Here is a 20,528-nt window from a genome sequence, read left to right as displayed (position 1 = left end):
CACATCTAGAGATGGAAAGGTTTGTCCATTCTTCTTGGCAAAAAAGATGAAGCTCAGTCAGATTGGATGGAGACCGTCTGTGAACCGCAATCTTCAAGTCTTGCCATAGATTCTCTATTGGATTGAGGTCTGGGCTTTGACTGGGCCATTTTAAGACATTAACATTCTTTAATCCAAACCATTCCTTTGTAGCTCTGGCTGTATGTTTAGGGTCATTGTCCTGCTGGAAGATGAACCTCCACCCCAGTCTCAAGTCTTTTGCAGACTGCATCAGATTTTCTTCAAGGATTTCCCTGTATTTGGCTCCATCCATCTTTCACTCTATTCTGACCAGTTTCCCTGTACCTGCTGAAGAGAAGCATCCCCACAGCATGATGCTACCACCACCATGTTTCACTGTTGGGATGGTGTGCTCAGGGTGATGGGCAGTGTTGGGTTTTCGCCACACATAGCGTTTTGCATTGAGGCCAAAAAGTTCAATTTTGGTCTCATCTGACCAGAGCACCTTCTTCCACATGTTTGCTGTGTCTCCCACATGGCTTCTGGCAAACTCCAAACGGGATTTTTTTATGGATCCCTTTCAACAATGGCTTTCTTCTTGCCACTCTTCCATAAAGGCCAGATTTGTGGAGTAGACGACTAATAGTTGTCCTGTGGACAGATTCTCCCACCTCAGCTGTGGATCTCTGCAACTCCTCCAGAGTAACCATGGGCCTCCTGGTTGCTTCTCTGATTCATTTTCTCCTTGTCCGACTCTTCAGTTTGGGTGGACGGCCTCCTCTTGGTAGGTTTGCGGTTGTGCCATATTCTTTCCATTTTCTTATGATGGATTTTATGGTGCTCAGAGAGATGTTCAAAGCTCTGGATATTTTTTTATAACCTAACCCTGCTTCATATTTCTCCACAACTTTATCCCTGACCTGTTTGGTGAGCTCCTTGGTCTTCATGATGCTGTTTGTTCAGTAATGATCTCCAACAAACTCTGAGTCCGTCACAGAACAGGTGTATTTATACTGAGATTAAATTGCAGACAGGTGGACCCTATTTATTAATTATGTGACTTGCAAATGTGACTTGTGAATGCAATTGGTCGCACCAGATCTTTGTTAGGGGTTTCACAGTAAAGGGGGTGAATACATATGCACTCAACACTTTTCAGATTTTTATTTGTAAATAATTGTGAAATCCATGTAATATTTCCCCCCACTTCCAAATGATGCACTATTTTGTGTTGGTCCATTACATAAACTCACGATGAAATAAATTTTAATCTGTGGTTATACCATGACAAAATGTAGAAAAGTCCAAAGGGGGTGAATACTTATGCAAGGCACTGTATATCCTACAGGTATGGACACTACTGCATCAATGTGTATTTTAAGTATTTGTTGTTTAAACTCTGATTATTTTGCAAAGCTTTATGGGCTGTATTTTGGGAAAGACAGATGTTCTATAATGAAGTTTATGATTGTTATTATGATTACAAGAATTTAAATTAATTGTAAGCTAAAGACAAAAGCCACATGGTAATCAAATTAATGGGTGTTGTCGGCCAGAGTAAACAGGGCTTTAGAAACATGGCAGCAGTACAGGAAAAGTTTCTTTGTGAAAATACACAGTACATAGGATCATCTGATTTTTAGTACATGTTGGGATTAATAATAAAAATAAATAAAACATTTCATCACTGCACTGTGACTGCTACTGCGATCAGATTGATCTGATGTGAGGATGATGATCATTAGGACGAATAAATGGACAGACGTGAGAGGGACTGGAGGCGTGGGCAGTCTGTTGACATACACAACCTGGCCTCTTGGAAAACGCTGCATTCTGAGGGAAAAAGGAGAGATGGTCCTTAGGTTTCTCCATTTATCTCTCCCCTTAAAGACATCCTCTCCATTTCCTCCCTCCGATTCTCATCACCTATTTTATTCCTCCTTTAATCAATTTCATTTCTCCCTGTCGACAAGCAAATGCAGCAGTTCTGGTCAGGTTCCCATGGCAACCACAGTTACTAGGCAACACACAACTCTCCATCATCCATTCCAGAAGTCTGACAGATGGAGAGGGAGAATGCCAAGGCAGAGTGAGAGAAAGACGAGAGATGGTGAAACTAGGAAAGAATGAATAAGAACGGAAACAGAGAAAGAGATGTGTGACAGAGGCAGAGATGATAAGATAAAAGACAGTGGTTCCAATGAGCTAATCAATGACCCTCTCATGTCTGCATTCAACACATTTTTCCACATTTTCCTTTTTTACAATGGTCATTTGTTTGTTTCTGAACAACGTTTTTCATGAATGATATTTCACTGCTATGACTCACTGTTATCTCTGTTTGACCGAGGACGCTGCCTGATGACTTGATCCTTACATGATTTCAAAATGATTTAATGCATCTGCAACTAATATCACAATGAAATGAAATAATTTGTTATATTCAGTCGACCTATTGTAAAATCCCATTCACCAATGCAAGGGACAATCAAGTTATGAAAAAAAGCTTAAAAACTGTAGTGGTTTATCAAGGTTATGCCGAGGCCACTTGTCAGCGATCAACATAATTGTAAATTCATTGTTTTATTGACAACTTAAATTATAAACGTATGCAGGTCAGCATTATTAAAGCCCACATAATACATCAGGTGGTCAGCCAGAGGTCTCAGAACCATAATTACAGACATAACTCTTCTGCCTGACAATGAAAACATACACTCCTTGGCGGAAGTACAGATAAAATGACTTTGCTTATAGTCGGGGCACTTTAAAAGTGAATGTTGTGGTGCATTACTGTTTTAAGCAGGATTCATTGACTTTTGGCCAAGTGGGGGCAGTGGAACAAGCTCAAATCATAACACTGACATGTGACCACCCCCGATAAGGCTACGGACAACTTGTTGGTTAACACTATTCAAACATCCTGCAGTCACGATGAAAGCTGTAAAACCATCTTTATCTGTCGCTACGGGTAATCTCTTTCACTTTACATGATCCATTGTTGATATTGATATTGATTAGTGCAGCTTTGAGGTTTTAGGATGAAAAGTCTGACTCATTCAAATAAAGAAAACTGAATACCTGATGGTCATCCTACCTGAAAGGGATTTTGTCTGAGGAATTTACTCATAGCCTGACAGGTGGATCTCCTCCACACAGCTTTCGTCGGCTTTGTGAAAAGATCTAAAAAATAGGCCACTGACTCTCAGCCACTCAAGCAGCAGAATTCATTGCCAAAGACACTGAAGTGCACTCTCTGGATGGATATTTACAAGTGGAACAAATAACCGTTTATGTGCAAATTTGTCAGACTGGATTCATTCCAATTAACACACTTGCAGAGAAGACAAGATACATTTTTTTTCTCTACCTTTGAGGAAGTTAATCATTCCAGCAGCACTTCTTTCTGACCTTGGTTGTCATGACAGTCCACAAGGCCTGTTGAGCTCAAGGACAAAGCATGCTATGAGCAAACACATTGCTGAGCTTCGTCAACTGTTTATTGAAACTGACTTCCACATCTGAAGCTAAATCCTCAGTGTATGACAGGACCAGAAACCGATTCATCGGGACGGAGATCTAATGTAGACAAAGCCACATATCAGCCCATATATCCCTGTAAAGATCCAGCTGTATGAAATGCACATAATCTGTGGCTCGGGTCAATATCCATTTAAATGCAATATGAACTTAAATTCCAAGAGTGTGTGCTCTGGTTAACTGCCACAATAGCTCTACAGATGACCATAAACTTAACAATTTGAATGCAGAATTTAGAGTTTAACATAAAGCTTCTTTCAGTCATGCATGATGACGACAATTCTAAAACGCGACTGTCGCAAAAATGAAAACAACTTAAAGACAACTAACATCTGCCAGTGAACAGAGATGAAGATGTCAAGAGAGTTTGTGGTGATAAGGTGCTATAAACACACGATCATGTGATATCAGCAGCAGAGTTAATATGTCACATCCTGCTTCTTTTTGCTGCACCCGACTGCTCCACCACTCGCCTTAATAACACAGAGGATTTGTTGCTTTTGTTAATGTGTCTGTGGAGAAAACCTCCCGCCGTGTTGTGCATGTGTGAAAGGCAGGTAAACTCTGTAGCCAATTCTCGGGCTCTTACCCATAGGTCATGTCTAAAAAACGGCTTAATTGTCAGTCCCATAAAATTGGTCTTTAAGTAGTAGTAGATTTTATTTGGACATGGACATGACAATGTCATTGGACGAACCAGATGCATTGTTTACAGTGTATTAGCATAAATGCTAGTTTACAACACCTGTTTACAAGTTTTGTCCTATTGTGTCCCATTTGGAAATGTTGATCGTTCTGTAAAATGTTGCCTGGGCAGGTTGTGGTCATGTGGTCGTTACACTTCAAAACAGTTATCAGATGGGTCGACAGTTGTCTGTTTTTACTAAGATGCAAAAGCAGCACAATTGCCATTCAAATGTGTACAGCATGCAGGCTGTCTGTCGCTCTCTCAGCCTCACAACGACAATATTTCTTGAAGCCGCACTGGCTAATGCAACACTGTCTGTGGTCGGAAGCTCTCTCATTTCTCTCTGTTGTTCCGTTAATGGACCAAGCGAGAAAAGCACGTTGAACCAGTAGAGCAGGACGGAGGCTCGAGTCGCAATATTCAGCTGCTGGCCCTCTCTTTTCCAAAAATGCCCTAATTACAATACAATTACACAGGAGCTGAGAAAGTAATTAATAAATAGATATGTTATTAATTAATAATTAAGCAAATGACAGAAAAAATAAAAGCAATAATGTAGATCATATTAAATAGTTAAAAAACAGTATACACAGTGTATGTAACAGTTAAAGCTCAACTTAAAAAACAGTCACAGTAACAAAAAGTACAATGATAGCTGGAGCTAGCTTGCTTATTAACATAAGCCCTGTGAGTTGGCAGACAACTCCTTCGCTATTTTAGTCCTTCAAAACAATGGCCAGTTAAAAGAGTTGTACATATGCTCAGGATGATTGGTCACTGTATGACTAAAGGCTAAAAGGTTAACATCATCACCGGCTTACCAAGTAGAAGACATGGCAATAAAGACACAGCATTGTTCTGGAATTGTGCAGTATTATGAGGACAATTCTATCCGTTTTCTTTATTTACTAGCCAATGATAGACAGGGGTTTCTTTCTTAGTTGCCTCTCAGACTTAATTCAGAAAATCATTCCTCCGAAGAGTTCAGACTCAATGGTCATTAATAATTGTCAAATTCTTATACAATAATATTGATGAAAATGCATCATTAGCAATGTTTGTGTAATTTAAAAAAAGTCTGTACAGTAAAAAGACAACAAAAAGCTAAAACCACCTTATAAACTTTTAAACTTACAGAAATTCATCTTAAATTTGTATATTTAACCCAACAGACAACCACAGAGTTGAATGCTCCATACAACCGCTAACACAGCTTGGATATTGACGGAAAAAGTGACCGATACCTTGGTCTATGTATTGATCGGAGCAAAATCATTATTGTTATTAATCAAACATTAATGGATAACAATAAATTTTATCCCAGGAATTAGGAAGGAGACAACAGTTTCTTGATTACCATGTCCCAGTCCCAGGAGCAGGGGTGCACTGATTGGTCTGGTAATGAGTATTTTCTAGGCAGACAAGCTAATGAGACCTGAGACTTGGACTAATGACCAGCAGAAACCCGGGGGCCTGCTCAGGCACTAAGAAGGCGATAGTAGATGAGGAGGGAGAACAGAAGAGCAAAGCAATGGTGCGGTCGCAGAGAAAAGCTGTGCGAAAGTGAGATGATACAGGATTTGATCTCTGCTTTTCTTTTTTTTCCTTTGTTACACATATTTGTGGCCCTAGTCCTATGAACAACTAAGTGCAACACTGTGGATGCCTTCCAAAAGAGAGCACAATGTCCGCAGTTATACCCATGTTTAAATGAGTTCAGGAAAGTAATCAATACTTGAATTGTTACTACTATTACAAACAACAATGTGCAGATTTATCGATCATCTATCAGTAGGGGACGCTCTATTGATTTCCCCTACACACCAATCATTAGCTGTAGTGACCCTTTGGTCCAAATACTGCAATTTGAAAAATTCCTAAATCAATAATAAGCATTATTATCCAGCATTTCATTAAAATATGCTTTGTATAGTATGCAAAACCAAAATCTTGGGGGAAACAAAAGGTTAATCTTTTCTAACATAAACCGTTAATAATTTATTTGTCAATAATCATCTCATCATAGCTCCAGATTTGATCAAACATTTTAGAAATGAAACATTAAAAGAATAGTGTGATTAGTCCTCTGCGTATTGTGGACAATGAACATATATCATATGGCATCAAGTGTTGCAATATTGTTGGAAAACTAAGTATTTAGTTTCACAATGATGGTAGCATGATGCATGTTGCAATGATGTATAGCATGATGCATGATGCATGTTGTAATGATGTAAAGCATGATGCATGATGCATGTTGCAATGATGTAGCACATCCGCACACACAAAAATAAGTAGAAAAGAGGAAAGGAAGCGATGATACTGAACATAAAGAGACAAAATATAGAGAGAGCAGTGACTGTGACAGCGGGAGGACTGAAGACAAAGAGGAGGAGGCAGGGAATTAACGCGGCCTATTCTCACAAGGGGGCTGAGACCTAGAACAGTAAGTAAACCAAGCAGAAGCCTGCAGGGCAGCTGTGGTCCCCTGGTACACCCCAACTTCTGGCACAAAGCCTGTCTGCTCAGAATGGAAACACTCGGAGGAGTCGGCACAGAGGCGCTGTTACCGTCTGGAGGGCAGGATGAAGACATGACGCTCTGAGCTCTGATGCACTGAGCTGCTGCATCAACAGTGCTAACACGGAATACAAACAGAGCCGCCACATGATCACAGCCAAGGACTCTGCCTGGAGAGGCAACAGCAGGTATCTGTATGAAAGGTTACTGAGCAACCACCACCATACTGATGCTCAGAAACCCTGACATTCAGGAGAAAGTGAGAAAATACTTTTCATCCAATGTGGTCTATGACTCTGAAGCAACAATAAAAATAAAGAAAATACTGAGTCTGGTTAAAACTTTAGTGGCTGATTGGGATGAAGGCTTTTGTCCAGTTGGCTTTGTGGGTATAGATGGCAGGACCAGCAGCATGGGAATAATCCCACTGAGACCAATAGCAACAGAGTTAACACTGAACCGTGACTCAAAGAGATCAATGTGGCAGAGCTAATAGCAATAGACAAGGATGCACTTTATTTGCACAGTTCAGGTTCCATTTAGCAGCAATACTGGCATTTACAAAACCAAACTGCACTTGATTCTGGGACTGAAGAGAACAGCATCATATCAGAAGATACTTTTTTACTCATTTGGATTCTGCTTTCATTCACAAAAATGCAAAACAAATAGTATCCTAGTTGAGACATTCACTCTTTTGTGCACTGACAGAATTATTGGTGGCAGCAACAGCCTACAGATGACATGAACAGCAGAAGATACAAAACGCTGATTATAAGTCTGACACATGAGAAAGTTACAGACTGCTTATCTATTAACAGACTATTTGATGCAAAAATTGAGGGGTGATTCAGATCTGGGATGTTTATCTACAAAAACACAAGCGCGCAGAGAGCACATAATCGAACATCAACCATGTTTCAGTTCAGCCTTTTGACAATTATTGCTAGTTTGCTACAAATAATACAATTTCGAAAATGACTGACATTTTAAAAGACTAGAGCTATGGCAGCAGCTCTGCAAGGCTGCAAATGAATGTGTGCACAAACTTTCAAAACAATCCATCAAGTATTTGAAATTTCATTTAAAATCTAAAAGAATATAAGAGAAATCAATAAAGCCAGAACAAGACCAAGACATTTTGGCTTGTTTAAGATAAATCAGTACATGGGTTGGATGAGGAGTAAGACGAAAATTGGTACAGTTTCAGGTCATTTAGAAAATTAGAAACTGTTATATATTTTGCCAACACACATTCCTGAGACTTTTATATTATGAATACTCATTATATTTCCCAATCTGTATTGCTTACAATCTAACTTAAAGGATCCCTAGTCAAAAAAAGAAAAAAGTTGGATGATACTTAAAATATTAATATCAGCAATTATATTATTACTACATTATATTGAACTGTAGAACACAGATATCGAGCTTGCTTTACTCTCAAACACAGTACATGTGGTTGGAAGCCCTGGCAGATGCAAGCAGGACACCTGGGCTGATTTCTACAGCATTTCCTTAAATCCTTTAATGTGATAAAAGAAATGTTGAAACTTACCAATTTTCTGGTTGAAGATTTTGTCAAATGTCAGTTCATCTCTCTCCTCCAGGTACTTCTGCATCACACTGCGAATACTGTGTACACAGATTGGTGGGGGTGGGGAGAGAGACATGGATTAATACACATCATAATCAACAGCTCACACAAAGTCAGTTACAATAAGCAAATCTCAAAAAAATGTCAGAGGCCAGTCTCGTCCTCCTCCACCTCCTGAGTGTGTGATCCTGGCCTTGGTTTAGGACTCGCCCTGCCACCTGTCCCCTGACAGAGTCCAATTGTGTCAAGGAAAGAGGAGGACACATGGGAGGACACATGGGAGGCTGTGGGGAACCTGGAGAGATACATGCTACCCTGGGAACAGGTGTTAATGAGAGGGGGGAAAATGAATCAATTAGCACTGCCTCCATGGGCTCATTAACACCACACCAGGACCCAGTATACATGAGTGGCGGGTGCCCAGGGTTCACCTACAAACACCTCTGCAGGATCGCACTGAATATGTGCAAGAAAAAAGCAGCCCTGGCACCTTGTGGCTACGCCATTTTATTTCCAGTATTTACATTTTGATAGAGCTCACTCCCATGTCTATATGCCCACGTGGCTAGGTACTATCGTTTATCGTTGCAACAGGAGCCATATAACTTTACTAGCCTGCTGCCACAATTAAGTCCAAATTAAGCGCAAATGAAAGCAGAGAGGCATCTACTGAAAAATAAGTTGGCAACTTCACTGAGCACTGATGCCGTCTTGAGTGTGTGAAAGAGAACTTCTTACACTATGGCATGAGGCTTTAATGCACAAATGTTCTTAAATCCAAAACAGCACAAGTCATAACAACACCCTTATGATCCACCAGTGGACAATACTGAGCATTTTGAAATTCAAATGGAATTTCTCTTTGTGCAGTTGCTCAGTTATAAAAACAATGGGTCTCAATGGACTTCAAAATCTTTAATGTGTCATAAAACTACTCTCTGTTCTGCTTGCCTCATAATGAGCTGATCAGCATCCCATACTGAGCATTTTGATCTACCAAAGCGGTGAGATGGAAATATTTTGCGTCTCGGGATTATCTATTTAATGCAGGCTGTGGCTGAGGGCTACAGCGGTCGTCCTCCAACCTGATGGATCGGCAGTTCGATCCCCAGTCTTCCCCATCTGCATGCCGAAGTGTCCTTGGGCAAGATGCTGAACCCTGAATTGCCCCTCATAGAACAACAAAGTGCTGTTAATAGATGCACTGTATGAATGTGTGTGTGAATGGGTGAATGTAAAACTGTACCGCAAAGAGCTTTGAGTGGTCATCAAGACTTTTTTCCATAATCGAGCAGCCCTACCATTTACCATTTATCGATTCGAAAAGTCAGTCGACAAATTATGAATGATCTATATCAAAAGTCTAGGTAACAAAACAAGGCTGTTTTCCTACCTAAAAATAACAACTTCGAAACAATTTTGATGATACACAGACTTAGAAGTGGGACAATGTCACGTTGGTAAATGGTCTTTACTTATATAGCACGTTCTAGTCTTGATGACTCATCAAAGCACTTTACTTTACATTTTTGCCATTCACCCATTCATACAGTGCATCTATAGGCAGCACTTTTCTAAGGACCATTTAGGGTTCAGTATCTTGCCCAAGGACACTTCGGACTGCAGATGGGGAAGACTGGGATCAAGCCACCGACCTTTTGGTTGGAGGATGCCTGCTCAACCCCTCAGCCACAGCCAGCCCAAGTCATTGCCACAGTTCTCCCTGGATTTCTGGAAATGCACTATACAACTGAACTGTGCTGGAACCTGCTCTACGACCCATGTCACTCCAACAATCAGAGCTGCAGCTAGCAATAAGAGACAACTAGCTTGCAACTTGCAGTTTGGACACCTTGGCAGAGCCCCTGAAGAAACCAAAAAGGACATTGTCAGACAAAACAAATTAGAGAGTATAAGAGTGTTCACCGGACAATATTTTATCATGTTCTAGAGGCCAAAGGATGCAGGACAGTAACTTTAGCTTGTTCACTATGTCTTGTGCTGGAGTGCTTGCTTGACATTGGGCTGTGTAGGTGAAGCTGTCGACTCCATTAAATAATCAGAAGCCATTTAATCCCATCACGATAAGGTTTAGCGGTCAAGTTAGCCAAACCCTTCATTGTGATTTAATACACACTTGCTCAGACACTGATAACTACATCAGCACCTAGTTTGCTGTGTTGGATTGTTAACTTCTATGCTAATGTTCTACTTCGAGTTGATAGCAGTTCTCTATCAGCTTGTCAAAAATGCAAGCTGTGTGCATGGTGAGGCTCAGACCGCAATTCAAATTTATGACAGTGAATTAGGCATCTAATCTGTAGGGGGAGGCCAAGTACAGCCAAGAACGAATCTTGCATTGTGTTTCTTTAAAACAGAAGACTGTAAACTGTGGGTAACATATGTTCTTCTATTTGCTGTATAATATAAGGAATGAGCATCAGACCAATGCTCTTACTGCAGTTGGTTTTGTGAAGGCAACCTGGCCCCATGCATGCTGACTTCTATGGGAGGTGGAATGAACAGTAGATGAGACATTTCTGCAGTTACAGGAACAAGAACCAAGGAAGTAAACACTTCCTCTTTTAGTTAGCAGAGGCCCTGTTGTTTGCTTCACTGAATCATTCACGGCAGACTGTGGATGATTTATATGAAACCTCACCACTTACTGCTAATATTTAATGTTGAAGTCGTGCTTTATTAGGCAGAGGTGACGTGTCATGAGAGGCAATATGTTTGGTTTTTGAGGTTAGGTGAATAGAGGATATCTGCCTAAATCATGTTTGTCGTACATATGTTGATGATGTTTGTGATTAAAAACACAGCTTCCTTAAAACTATTTTAAATCATCTACTAGAGAACACTCAAATTTCTGCAGACTCTGTTCAGCCAGTAGCCTTGTAAAAAAGTCTGCAGAAAGTCAGGAAGAGCCGATGCAAGAACACAGCAGGAGATCCTGCGCAGGATTCACCACAAACAAGAGGTGATGTTTCTAACATGCGACAGAATCAAAAAGGGAAAAAAAGAAAACAAATGTCTCCAGAAGAAAAAGCAGTGACATTCATGTAGGGCTGCTCGATTATGGAAAAATCATAAGCACGATAATTTTGGACAATTTCGAAATCACGATTATTCAAACGATTATGTGCCCTTATTCTGAAGGGTATACTTTATTCTTTAAATGACTGGAGTGTGCGCAATAAAGTGAATCACTTCCAGTTCAGGTAAACACCGATGACGGCTGCGTGTCTTATTCCTCCGTGAAACCAGGATATCGGTGCCCGGTCATTCAAACCCTTAATGATGGCCACCCTAACACTCTCTGACCGGCACGGAGAAATGCAGATCCGGTCTGACCGGTCTGAACAGGCAGGCGGGAGCGCGCTTGAGAATAGCGGCGCGGGGCGCTGCCGCTACATGGTGTGCTGCTGCTCAAACTTTTTCAACCCTTTTAGCTTTTCCACTCAGGCAGTTTTTTTCACTGCCGGTCAACACACACACCACTCACCTCCTTCACTTTACAGCTGCTTGAGAGTGAGTTCCAGTCAGCTGAGCCGCTGAATGCTTTGGGGGAAGGACTGAATGGCGCATCCACGTCTCTTCCGAAAAAAATGCCAAATAATCGTTTCAACTCGATTATAGTAGTTTGGAGATCGTTTGACCCCATAATCGAAATTACGATTAAATTTCGATTAATCGACCAGCCCTACATTCATGTAGGAGACAACGATGATTAAAGATAGCTTTGGTGCTCAGGCCTGACACTGGTGTCGATGTGCTTTAAACAAAAACATGTGATCTACGCAGAAGAGTAAATAGTCAAGTCCTGCCTCTGCCTGTTGCGCCACTCCTCACCTTAAAGCTGCGGGTATGTATGAGAGGCAAATTGCGTAGAAAGTCCGGACCCAATTCTCCAGACATCTTCCAGAGATTATTTCCGAAAAACAGGTTAAGAGTTCTATCATGATCCTAATATAATGGAGGTAAATGCTTTGAATATTTGTGCTTCTGAAAGCATTGGAAATCTCATCTGAATACCTCCACAGCCACTTCTCATTCCAAAATACAACAATCGTGTTACTGTGAAAGACTCAAAGACCTTGATATGTCCTTGCTCTTCACCAAAGCAAACCTTAGTCAGTAACAACACCAGCATTACACACCACCATCAGCTTACGGGAGCAGATGACCGCAGCAGAACAGAAACAAAGGGGCTCCTGCTGTGACAATGCAGTGTGAGTGACAGGATGACTGCTGGGACATAGTGGTAAATAAGGCAATATTATCCACAGGGCACTGCCGTGATGCTGACAGCTTATGAGTGGTGGGCCTGTCACAAGAGTATGAATATTGCTTGTATGTATTTGCTTCATTATGAATCAGCCTGGAGTCTCACGGAAAGATGGCCGAGATTAAACAATAATCAACAGAGTGCAAAGTGGCTTGTGATATCCAAATATTTAAAATAAAATGTCACATACACCAACAGGTTGTGCGATGCTATGTTGTAGCATTGTGGATTCGGTGCAACACGGTTAACTGCAGAGAGCTCCAGTTATTCTCTTCAGCTTAGTCCTGATTTCTATGTCCTGTTCCCCAACCCTGTTTCCAGTCTATTGATAACGTATCACCAAAGAAGGTGGCGCCCCTCTGCAAGCTACCCTCACCCTAATCTAATATCAACATACATTGATCAACTAAACAGACATTTTGGTTCATGTTGGTTCTGGTGATTCCTCACCTTTTCAGAAGAAAACTGAACACTTCTGTCCTTCTGGTTGGGCTAAAGGAATCTGTGATATATCTCTGATGTTTTTTTGTAATTCACAATATCGAAAATGGATAATTCCTTGTTTTGAAAATATGCTGCTTTCCTTAGTCCTATATGACAGTGAATTAAATATTAGTCAACATTGGACATTTGATTAATCACCTTTGGCTCTGGAATAAAGCAATGAGCATTTGGACTGTTTTCCTCTATAGACAAAAAATAACTTGAAAAATTACCATTCTGTTTGCAGCTCAACTCCAGGTGTTGCAGTAGGGTAGTTACAGATGTTACTCCCATTTGGAGAGATAAGTTGATGAACACCCAACCAACAGTATTCAGAGTGCAGTCACACCTGAGTGGCTTACGAGACATGATAGACTGCTGATTTGATTATAAACGATGTAAGATATCATATTCCTGACTGGAGCCAGGCTTCTGTCCAAATTGGTGCAAATTTTTGACCCCATTTCCAGACTAATCTCAAAAAAAGTGGACCTTCTGTGTTCCCCCACTACAAGCAGAGCTTACGTCCTCTACCCAGGACTTTCTAAATGCACCTTAAGCACGTTTTAAGGAGATGGTGTTTTCCAGTCAGTCATCCCTAAGGGGGACTTAGAGGGAGCTGTAGGAATGTACCAGTAAAATTGATGTCAGCGTTCATTGAAGTTAGGGGACAGGACAACAACTCAAGTGTCCTTGAGCTAGAAATTCGGTGAGACCACAAGTGAGACGTGGTGACATTGCAGGGACATTGCATTGTCCTGTGCCAGTACCCACTATATTACTTTATGGTTGGTACGCACATGTTCCATTAGAACATGCACTACACACCTTCCTTTTGGCTGAGCTTACATTATGCCTCCATTGAATCTGTTCCAGGTTGAACCAGCTGTTAGCACAGTTGGATGAGAACAAACCTACCTTGCCAATCAAACTACCACTATTATAATAAGCCAAAAGGTACTAAAAGCCTTGTCTACCCTCCTACTGTGGCCCTTTTTTTTAAAAGCAAGACCCTTCCAATGTTATCTGACCTTTTTAGGGGTCTTCCTAAACACACGTGATAATTGGTTGATCGATAGACATTCTCTAGAGTTAATTTAATCTTTTTGAGTTTTAGGCTGTCAATACGACAAAAAGAAACAAAGATTTGAACACTATAACTTGGATTCTAAATTCAAGAAAATAGTCAGGGATACAAATAATTCAGAATAGATTAAATATCAGGTAGTTGCAATTCTGCAAAGCATTTGAAAAAATGTTGATCTACTTTACACAGCACTTGTTTTGATAACATAATAATAGTAATAATAATTAGGAAATTGTTGGCAGTGTAGTCGAGGCCTCTGAAAAAGTAATCTCAGCGTACATTAACTTAAGTGACACTAGTCTCAGCGACACTGAGCACTAGGTGGGCAAAGTCGGTTTGGAAACCCACCTGTATTATGTGTATGTGCACCACCGTGCTCTGGTCTCAGTTAAGTCACTGTCAGTGCAGCAGTAAAAGCTCAGGATATACACTGTGTGGAGGATCCAAACATGGTGAACTGATAACGTCTTATCCTCCTCTGACTAGTTTCGTTTTAAGTCTTCCTTTAAGAAGAAAGTCAAGTTTCAAAGCATCAGCGCCAATGTGTGTAAAAGAACAAACACCCAGCTTCCATTAGGTGCTGATCTCCACTACTAACGCTGGTAACAGCTTTGTGTCGGTGACCCTTGCTGCAGCAAGTATGCAGATGTGTAAATATTTAACACATGAACAGGATGTCACTGGCATTTCTATAGCTCGGTCTGTGGGCATGTGCTTGAACTGTGATGATAGCGAACCACAAGATGATAGCTGATGGCCTATGTCCTGACCGGATAATTCTATCTTAGACTCAAATTGGTCTCTAGTTGTCATTTTATTTATATATATATATATATATATATATATATATATATAATAATAATACCATATGATAAAAACACATCCAGAGCAGTGGGAAACAACACCTATTTCAGCTCATTCAAGCCTGAAGCATGTAATTATTCTCTTTACCAGTAAGACTAGTTAGACTTTGAAACCTGTTTTTCTGGCTCTTGTTCCAATGGAACATGTGTACGATTCTGAGGGAGCCACCTACAAGACAAAGAAATAGTTTCTCCTCAATTCACTAAGAACTAGAATGTTTCGGATATAATAGTTTTAGTTTCAGTTGAGATATCTTTATAACTGTTAAAACTCAATGCCCTGTTACAGTACAAAATTTTGGTACTAAAAAAAGCGGAAGCTCTTAGATAAACAATGTTAACTCTGTGTTGGCTAAAAAGTAGGAGTGGTAACAATGTTGCTTTGAGGATTTAGCACCTTGTGTGGTTTTAACACCACAGCACCATCCAAATGTAATCTTCTCCATTATGCTTTTCCTCTTGAGGTGAAATGTAATTTATAGAAGGGAACTCATTGGCAGACCCTCTGATGTGCAATTTCCAACAAAATCATGTGCACTTTAACACAGGTTAATACTAGTGCTGTCAAACGATTAAAATATTTAATCACGATTAATCGCATTTATGTCATAGTTAACTCAAAATTAATCACAATTTCGCAAATTTGTATCTATTCTAAATGTCGTTAATTTTTTTCCCCATAATTTTTCTTTTTCATTTGAATGCTCTTATCAACATGGAAAGGTGGATTGGCTTGCTTTACGCAAATGTTTTATTTACAGTACAGTACAGTACAGGGCGGTACAAAATAAAATTATAAAGTGCACATTTCAGGTAAACAAGGACTATAGTGCAGTTAAACCATGGCTTAATATTTTCTTTTTTTCAAGTTTGCTGTGAAAATAGCAGTCAGGCCTTTTATTTCAGAAACAATGAACCGTAACAGTTAGGTTACCAATAAAAGGTAAGTCTACTACTTCTTTGCTTTCAGCCAGCAACTCAAACAGACAAGCAAGAAAATAACAGACAAACAAAACAAACAGGCAAGTGTCGGCCAACTTTGAAATAAATTAAACACAGACCTTTGTAGGGCTATTTGAGTCCTCCCCATATTTGTGGAAAATGTATGAAATAAGAAGTACCCTATTTTGAAATAAATAAAAACATATAGCTGCAGCCTAATAGCTTAAAAATATATATTTTAGTTGGGGAAATATTTTAACAAAAAGCGAGAGCAGGTCAGACTGGAGGCGAACACAGACACTGAAGCTCGGTAGAAACCAACTGCAGCTTCTGCTCTGATCAAGAAACCGAGGCGCTGATCTCTGAGCAGCTGAGACCAGAGAAACTCTGTGTTTTCACTGTTTCCATAGTCAAGAAGCAGTCAGTCACTGAGCGGCTGCTCCACGAGAACGAGCTCTGATCTCACTGTGTCTCTCTGAGCGAGTGATCGGGGGCGGGGGGCGGAGCCCCGGACCGGTGCGTTATCTGGGAGCACACACACACTTGCCCGCTCCTGGTACTTCATGACGGCCTGATACGATGATGTTTTAAAAATGATTGTGACTTAGTCAACCACCAATATCTTCGTCTCGTCTCGTCAATGGAAGTTATAATAGATATAGTCATGGTTAAGATCCTTTTTTTTTTGGCGTGAGAAATTGGATGTGTGGCGTGAGTGCGTGTGAAAACATGCAAGAGCGTGTGTCACACGGCGAAAGCGCGAGAGTTGGCAGCTCTGCTTTAATCTCGCGAGAAAAAAAATTGACGTCGTTAAAATGGGTTTGCGTTAACGTCGTTAATAACACGTTTAACTGATAGCACTAGTTAATACCTTAAAACTTGAAACTGACACTGCAATCTAGCTTCTGATCCGAGTTCTGTAGAGCCAGGGGGGACAAAAATCAACAAAAACACTTCACTCAAATACTGAGGAGTCAGCTGAAACTGTAGACAAAAAGGATCTATGAGTTTTCAGAAACCCATAATGAGTAGCGGGAGAGACAATGGTGCACTGGAAAATTGTATGCTAAGACTGTGTGTAACACTGCTTTCAGTGTTTGAGGAAGAATTATCCTGGAGGGGTCAAATGGGCCCATTAGCCCTTTACTATTGAGTCACTGCCAGATCCAAGAGGGACATAAACAAAACTGTATAACTACTAGGAGGACACAAACTACTGTGTGAATAACGACAAAACATCCACTCTGCGTGAGAATGCAGCATGTGTCTGGAACGAACCCATTTGATTTTGGTGTAGATCTGAGGGCGAATTCCACTTGCTCAGCCGCGTTTACCGACCACTTCAATCTGTGACGGAAGCTGGAGTGCATACATGCACCTGCAACAGATTCTGAGTGAAAGGTGCACAGACTAAAGAGTTAAAGAAAAGTGTCTCAGGGAGAGAGGGCCGCTTGCAGGAATTGCAGCTGAAACTATGAGTTCTGACTGTCTGATGATGGTAACAACTTTATGAATGATAGTGTGAGCGGCCATACAGTAAAAAGTGCTGCACCGTTAGCATATACTGTTTATGACCATTCAGAGAACTCTGTCTTGCTCCTACAGCCCCTAAACTAAAGCCATATTATTTTAGCTGTTTCAATGCAAATATGTCCTGGACCATGTTGACGGACTACTTACTCTACTAACATTTTCTGATCCGCTAAAGTTTCATGACGAGCCAAAATATCTTTACATTTCTATGTGTTTCAGATTGATCGATTTATTTGTCGCCGACACCACAATATTTAAACAGACGACCAAATGTTGAATTTCTATTTCTGTTTTCACTATTTGAACTTGAACTTTAAAATCTTCTTCATTTTAAAGCTTCATAACGAGTAACTCAGCCGCTCTTGTCCCTGCTCTCTCACTTCCATCCGTCATAGTCGGACAGGCTAAAACAACATCGTTTGGTCTTGTGAACAGAAAAGATGTGCTTATTTGCATATAGAGTGAGGAAGTGTGATCCAATACAAATGGTGACAGAGGACACATGTGGAGATGCATTATAATGCCAGGTGTGATTGGATCACCAAAGACAAATGTAACACCAGGTCTGAACAGGGCCATAGACGTCAAATGGTTAGGTTATTTATTTTCTTTGCCACGTTTCAATTTATTTTTCGAATTTCAAACATAAAGTGACCGCCCCGCCTAGCACACAGACACTATAAAACAGCCAACAAGTTAAGCCAACTCCAGCTGATAAAATCTAAAAATAAGAAGACTGCTAAAAGCATCTATTCTGCTCTTGATTTCATGGCGTTGTCTGGGGGCAGGGAGGGTGTAGTGACAGGGCGTCTGATCTTTTAACAGGGTCAATATCACAGAGTCTTTACTACTACAACCACCAGAGTCAGATTGTTTTCTTGTATCTCCACCTCCCGGATAACTTGGTTGGGTCTACCCCATACCCCTCAACTCAACTGCCTCCAGTGTTGCTGTCAAAATCTCACCTCTCTGCCAGAGGACATTGCCTAGGCCTGCTGAGAATGTGGCAGCACCACACTATCTCCCAAGTGCCACATTTAACTGCCCCCCACAAGCATGCAGCTGAATGCTTCACACATGCTTTACTGCGACTGCTAAGCCTGTGCATACATAAACGTCTGAAGGTGATCACACAATCCCCACAGCCCTTTAGTTTTGCTATTTTTAGGAACTAGTTACACCGAAACCATACATACACACCCTTTTCCCTCTCACTCCTCTCATGTGTTGTCTCCATCACGCTAATATTTTACATACGATTTAATCCAGTTATGTCTGACACTTTATTGTAACAATAAATATGGATAAGTTTGCATATTACTGCATGTTTATTAATGCCTTTACAAGTATGTTAGCTGAGGCTTTTATCTCTGCAGGTGCTGCAAATAATAAAGTCAACATGAAACCTCTTGATAAACACACACATTCATAGAAGCAGTGCACCATGCTGGTTTGGTTCATATAGAAACACCTCTGGCTGGTGCAGACAACAACAGAAACTAAGTGTGTGCAGGTATCGCAGATTACCTCTTATTCTATGGTTGATAAGGTGCTAATCAGTCAAATGATCTGGTGTCATCCTAAATCTCAGCGGCACACGGTTGCCAATCCTTGGATTAACTTCTCACGTCAATGTTTTGCAACGTGGATTCTAGACTGAACATCTAATGAGCAGCCATGAACTCAATTAGAACCGTCAGACAAGCTGATCCTGATTACCTTCTCACTGGCTACAAACACACAACCTAAACTTTTTACTAACAACTCAACAGCGTATATGAAGAAGAGGCCCTTCAACAGCACTACTCTATACATCCACACAACAACTAACTGCCAATCAATAAGGTGTCCCCTGTCACCTAGGGTTGGATTTTATACAGATTTATAGATTTAATAAAAGTAATTTATACAATTGTTCCAGATAATCCAATCAAATAGGGGTCTTAGATTTGAATGCTTCTTCATTTATAGAACATGGTGACAATCTGTAATTTCCTAGGCTACATCCACAGTTTTTTCCCCAGATGTATTATGCCTGGTGTCCGCACTACTCCAGACTGTTCAGACACCTAAAACCGAGAACTTTGGAAATGATTCTTGCCACAGTTTAGTTTGAGAACCCCGGGGGTTGTGTTTTAGACTGGAGGAGGACAAAAGGAAACTCAGTCACCCGCATTTGCTTCCTGAATTGGTCTCATCAATCTGCAACTAAGCAACCAGTTCCAGGTGGAAAATCTGCTTCTGGTTTACACCAGCATGCACATGACCAGTGTACATGAATGACTGTGCACCTTCAAGTGATGGCTAAATGGGGATAATTCCTGACACAGAGCTCTTCTGGACAGAGATCACTACCATAAAGAAAAAAAGCTGAATATTACACATTTACCCAAATGCCATACAGTGACCAGCATGCATGTGCAGCTGTGAATTAGTGAGCTACTGAAATTTAAAGCAAACTTTGAAGCGTGCAGGGGTTAGTGGATTCAAAACATGCATCAGTGGAGTTCTCCTTTAAAAAGCTCAATTAATAACTATAGTAGTTATCCTTTAGAGTCAATTTGTTAAAAGCAATGAACCAGACCCAACAGTACAACTCAGACTGTCAGTGGTGGGCCGAAAAAAGACCCTATTAGAACTTGGTTGTTTAATTTTGTGTCTGTGCTGAATGCTCAGGCATGATCATATTTACTGCAGACTTCAGGAACATGAGTGTCTGTAACGCTGTGTTGCAACTGTGGTGTTATGCAAGATTAACACAACTTTGTTTGTACAAATATTTAATGTGACAGAAGTTCCACTGTAATGGGTTGGCTCTCTCCAGCAAAGCTTTGAGTTCTGCAAGCTCATTTTAATATTATACAGAGATGAGCTGAAACCAATCCAACATTTATCTACTTGCAACAACTCAAATAAGGTTGGCAGTAATGTTACGGGGGAAGGTCATGTTAAGAAATATTTTTTAACAGATAACGAGTCAAATA

General features: G+C 40.5%; 1 protein-coding gene across 1 annotated transcript in view; it reads right to left on the bottom strand.

The window, feature by feature from the left end:
• Positions 1-20,528, bottom strand: part of grk3 (G protein-coupled receptor kinase 3) — a 61,329-nt gene that overhangs the window by 37,388 nt on the left and 3,413 nt on the right. The window contains exon 2 of the mRNA XM_053411095.1: positions 8,307-8,383. Coding sequence (XP_053267070.1) covers positions 8,307-8,383 — 77 coding nt within the window. The remainder of the gene's footprint in view (positions 1-8,306; positions 8,384-20,528) is intronic.

Source organism: Pleuronectes platessa, chromosome 19 (genome assembly GCF_947347685.1).
Source record: "Pleuronectes platessa chromosome 19, fPlePla1.1, whole genome shotgun sequence".
Lineage (NCBI taxonomy): Eukaryota > Metazoa > Chordata > Actinopteri > Pleuronectiformes > Pleuronectidae > Pleuronectes > Pleuronectes platessa.
Note: the sequence above shows the minus strand (reverse complement) of the source record. Positions and strands in the feature narration are given on the sequence as shown.